Raw genomic sequence first — 4,404 nt, 5'->3', positions numbered from 1 at the left:
CTCCATGCCCAAGAGGGTTAAGGCAGTGCTGGAAAATAATGGTGGCCACACAAAATATTGACACTTTGGGCCCAATTTGGACATTTTCACTTAGGGGTGTACTCACTTTTGTGGCCAGCGGTTTAGACATTAATGGCTGCGTGTTGAGTTATTTTGGGGGGATAGAAAATTTACACTGTTATACAAGCTGTACACTCACTACTTTACATTGTAGCGAAGTGTCATTTCTTCAGTGTTGTCACATGAAAAGATATAACAAAAATATGAGGGGTGTACTCGCTTCTGTGAGATACTGTAAGTGTGTGCGTGTGTGTGTGTGTGTGTGTGCGCGTTTTTGTGACAAATGAGGACATAAATTTGTATAATGACAAAGGTATGACAGGTATTACAAGGAGAAGGTGACTTTTCAGGACATTACCCCATGTCCCCACTTTTCAAAACGCTTATAAATCACACAGAATGGAGTGTATTGAAAATCTGAAATAGCAGAAAGTCTCCTGTGAGGGGTAGGTTTAGGGGTAGGGTTGGTGTAGGGCAATAGAATATACGGTCTGTACAGTATAAAAACTGTACGCCTATGGGGGGGCGCGAGTGTGCGCGAGTGTGAGCGTGTGTGTGTGTGTGTGTGTGTGTGTGAGAGTGAGTGTGAGTGTGAGCGAGTGTATCTGTGTGTGTGTTTGTGGTCAGTACCGTTGTTTCTGGGCTCGCAGGAGCGCTGGAGTGTGAGTTTATGCAGCATCCACTGCATCCAGATGCTGAGTTTTCCACTGGCGCTGCTGATGCTGCAGGTCTTCTGCTCCAGAGTCATGGTCTCACCGGCCGCAGGGTCCTCGGTGTACGCCGAATCCCCCTGAAACACACACGTCACACACTCTCCCGTTACACAGGCAAAGTGAGCGAGTTATTATATTCTCATGAAACAACAAGAGAAAGTTTATTGAATGCAGTGAGTCATTCCTGAGTTCATGTCGATTCATCCCGACTCTAAACATCTTGTTTCCTAAGTTTCAGAAAACATTTTGCACTCCATTAAAGCTTACGCAATTACACAATGTCCTTTTAATGACTGGGTAAACATTTTACCAATGTATTTATATTGATTTTAAAAAATATTAGTAAAGCAGATACTTTTATATATTTGTAAATATTTCCAAAAATGTTTTTATGTCTGTGTGTGAATAACATATATATATATATATATAAATAAATATATTAGGGCTGGACAAGTTAACGCATTATTATCACATTAAGCCATTCATTAATTAACGCCGACAATTTTTTATCGCACATTAACTCAGTTTTTTATTATTATGAAAGTCCGTTGCTCACTGGCTCTAAAGGAGGGGTGGGATGTTGATCAGTACTGGCTTGGGATGAGCGTCATCACGCGTCTCAACCAATGAGAGCCTTTGGGGGGGGTCTAAGACTGCAGCAGCGCTCACATCAAGCGCTCACGACTTAAGTGGGAAAACAGAAGTTTCCGAATAGCACGTGAAGACAGCAGAGAAGCGCTCTCGCTCAGCACAGTGGAGTGCATTGTTTTGTTAACTTTGTGGTTTATTATTTTGAGTCGTTTGGGACGCAGTGACACACGACCCTCTCACAATATATTGCTTTACAGATCTATCACTCTTGCTGCTCAGAAATGTTTATGCAATCATGCTGCACGTGTCAGAAGTTCAGTTAGCGCTCACACTGATCTATATATAACTGAACCGCGCTCTGGTCCATCTCTTCCAACCGAGCGCGGCACGAAGCGATCACACTAGTCAAACGAACTGGGGTTTGGGGGTCAAACGGGCAAGGGCATGGTTAAGATTGCCTAGTGTGAGTACACCTCTGCATCCCGCACACAGGAGTCTTGTGTGAATTTTGTGCATAATGCGATTAAAAGTTTTAATTGTTGCCCAGCACTAATATATATATATATATATATACACACACACATATATCTTACATATACATGTATGTGCACACACACTCACTCGCACATATATCTCATCAGTCTGTGAGAGGTGATGATGTGTGTGACCTCTGACCTCTGTAGGAGAGCCCAGGTTAGCTGACGGGCTGTAGTTGCTGGTGTCCAGAGGAATGGTGCCCACACTGCTGTGGACGGGTGACAAGGGTCCAGCGGGGGGCGCCGAGGAGTCTGGGAATCCGGCTGACGCTCTCTGAGCTCCTCTGCTCTGCATCCGGTCAAACACACTGAAGATCTGACTCCATCGACACCACAAACCAAACACCAGCTGGACCTGACACACACCAGAGCTGGAGTCAACACTCTTCATGGCTTCAATTTAGTGCATTTATGACACGAACTGAAAGCATTAAGTTCTTCTAAAGAGTCGCAGATTGAAGATGAATATTGAGTAACTTCCTGCTAAATCATAACACAATGAAATGCTTGTAGAAACGAGTGGTTTGACGTCAGTCGTCTGGTGTCATGTCACTCTGCTGTGCTTCCTAATGTCTCCAGAAGAGCATCATCACATCCTCTGAGCTCACGATGATCAGACGCTCATGGTCATGAGCCCATCACTGTCCTCAGCTGCTGACGGCTCTATAAATAAACTCAAACACAGCAGCTGATTCTAACTAGTGTGATAACACAAAACATGACCAACATCTGCTTAGAGAAACTGCTAAAGAAACGCTGTGTGTGTGTGAGTGTGTGTGAGTGTGAGCGTGTGCGTGCGTGCGTGCGAGTGAGTGAGTGAGTGTGTGTGTGCGTGCGTGCGTGTGAGTGTGAGTGTGTGCGTGCGAGCGAGTGAGTGTGTGTGTGTGTGAGTGAGTGCGTGCGTGTGAGTGTGAGTGTGAGTGTGTGTGAGTGAGTGAGTGAGTGAGTGTGTGTGTGTGTGTGAGAGAGTGAGTGAGTGAGTGTGTGTGTGTGTGAGAGAGTGAGTGAGTGAGTGTGTGTGTGTGTGAGAGAGTGAGTGAGTGAGTGTGTGTGTGTGTGAGAGAGTGAGTGAGTGAGTGTGTGTGTGTGTGAGAGAGTGAGTGAGTGAGTGTGTGTGTGTGTGAGAGAGTGAGTGAGTGAGTGTGTGTGTGTGTGAGAGAGTGAGTGAGTGAGTGTGTGTGTGTGTGAGAGAGTGAGTGAGTGAGTGTGTGTGTGTGTGAGAGAGTGAGTGAGTGAGTGTGTGTGTGTGTGAGAGAGTGAGTGAGTGAGTGTGTGTGTGTGTGAGAGAGTGAGTGAGTGAGTGTGTGTGTGTGTGAGAGAGTGAGTGAGTGAGTGTGTGTGTGAGAGTGAGTGAGTGAGTGTGTGTGAGAGTGAGTGAGTGTGTGTGTGTGAGAGGAGCGTCTCATCCGTGAGCTCATTGCTGGAGTTCAGCTGGATTCTCCACTCAGGATCAGAGAGCTTCAGTTTGGATTCACAGAAATCAGAGGATAGGTACCACTGAACACTCACTCACTCACACACACACACACACACACACACACACACCCGCCTGCAGACCATCAGAACATCACAGATCATCTGCAGCAGTGATGATCTTCTCTCAGGATCCACCTGAAGCTGGTGACAGCGCTGATGGTCTCTGTCTTTCTCTATCCTGTCATCATCATTTCAGTCTTTACTTCACATGTTTTTACACAGAAACCCTGACCCAGAGACTCAGTCATGGTAACCAAACAGATTCAGTATCTCCACAAAATCCCAAACGAGCGAATCATTTTTTCCTCCTGCTGGTTTTCCTTCGTCTCGCTGCAGTTCTGCTTCTGCAGTTTGTTTTGTGCAGCTATTATTTAACACGCGTTTCACATTCCGCTCACAGCTGACGGCACGGAGAGAGCGGCAGCCAATCGGCTCGCAGCAATCAGCAGCACTCACAGATCTGTGCTCAGATACGTCAACATTCATTTCACACGGACCCAAACAACGAGATGCTCCATCCGAGAGCAGAACAAACAGTCTGGGTCTCACGTTTCCAGAGAGGATCGAGTGAATCGTGTGTTTGTGTGCGTTCATGTCTCCGCCGGTGAAGCGAGTGACACTAAACACTGCCTCAGGACAGGATTCGACGGTGAGGACGGCCTCCGGTCACTACCGCCGCCACTGAACGCTTACATTCATTAATCCTGTATGTCCAATTCTTTTATTATTAAATAAAATATACAGTATTTACAGAAAACACAGAAAGTAAATCATTATTGTTGAGCCCTGTATCAAAGCTGTGAATCTGTCACTGGTATGAACAATGGATTGAAAAAAAGATATGTGACCCGTGCTGGCTTTTATTTTGACACTCTCCATTAAAACACCTTCAATCGGGTGAAAAATGACTGAGCTACACCTGTTTGAAGTCGAGTCAGCAAAGTCAGTTTTGAGAAAAATCGAGTTAAAGTTTTCTGAGGTTCCAAAGCAAAAGCACCCAGCAACGCTGCATCTTTTCCTCCAGTTCT

General features: G+C 45.6%; 1 protein-coding gene across 1 annotated transcript in view; it reads right to left on the bottom strand.

Annotated features, from left to right (window-relative positions):
- LOC107565357 (vacuolar protein sorting-associated protein 13B-like) overlaps positions 1-4,404 on the bottom strand; it is a 99,415-nt gene that overhangs the window by 37,075 nt on the left and 57,936 nt on the right. The window contains 2 exon segments of the mRNA XM_016250573.1: positions 744-850; positions 2,040-2,255. Coding sequence (XP_016106059.1) covers positions 744-850; positions 2,040-2,255 — 323 coding nt within the window.

Source organism: Sinocyclocheilus grahami, unplaced genomic scaffold, assembly GCF_001515645.1.
Source record: "Sinocyclocheilus grahami isolate Dianchi unplaced genomic scaffold, SAMN03320097.WGS_v1.1 scaffold996.1, whole genome shotgun sequence".
In the NCBI taxonomy this organism is placed as follows: domain Eukaryota; kingdom Metazoa; phylum Chordata; class Actinopteri; order Cypriniformes; family Cyprinidae; genus Sinocyclocheilus; species Sinocyclocheilus grahami.
The sequence above is the reverse complement of the archived record's forward strand: the minus strand, read 5'-3'. Positions and strand labels throughout refer to the sequence as shown.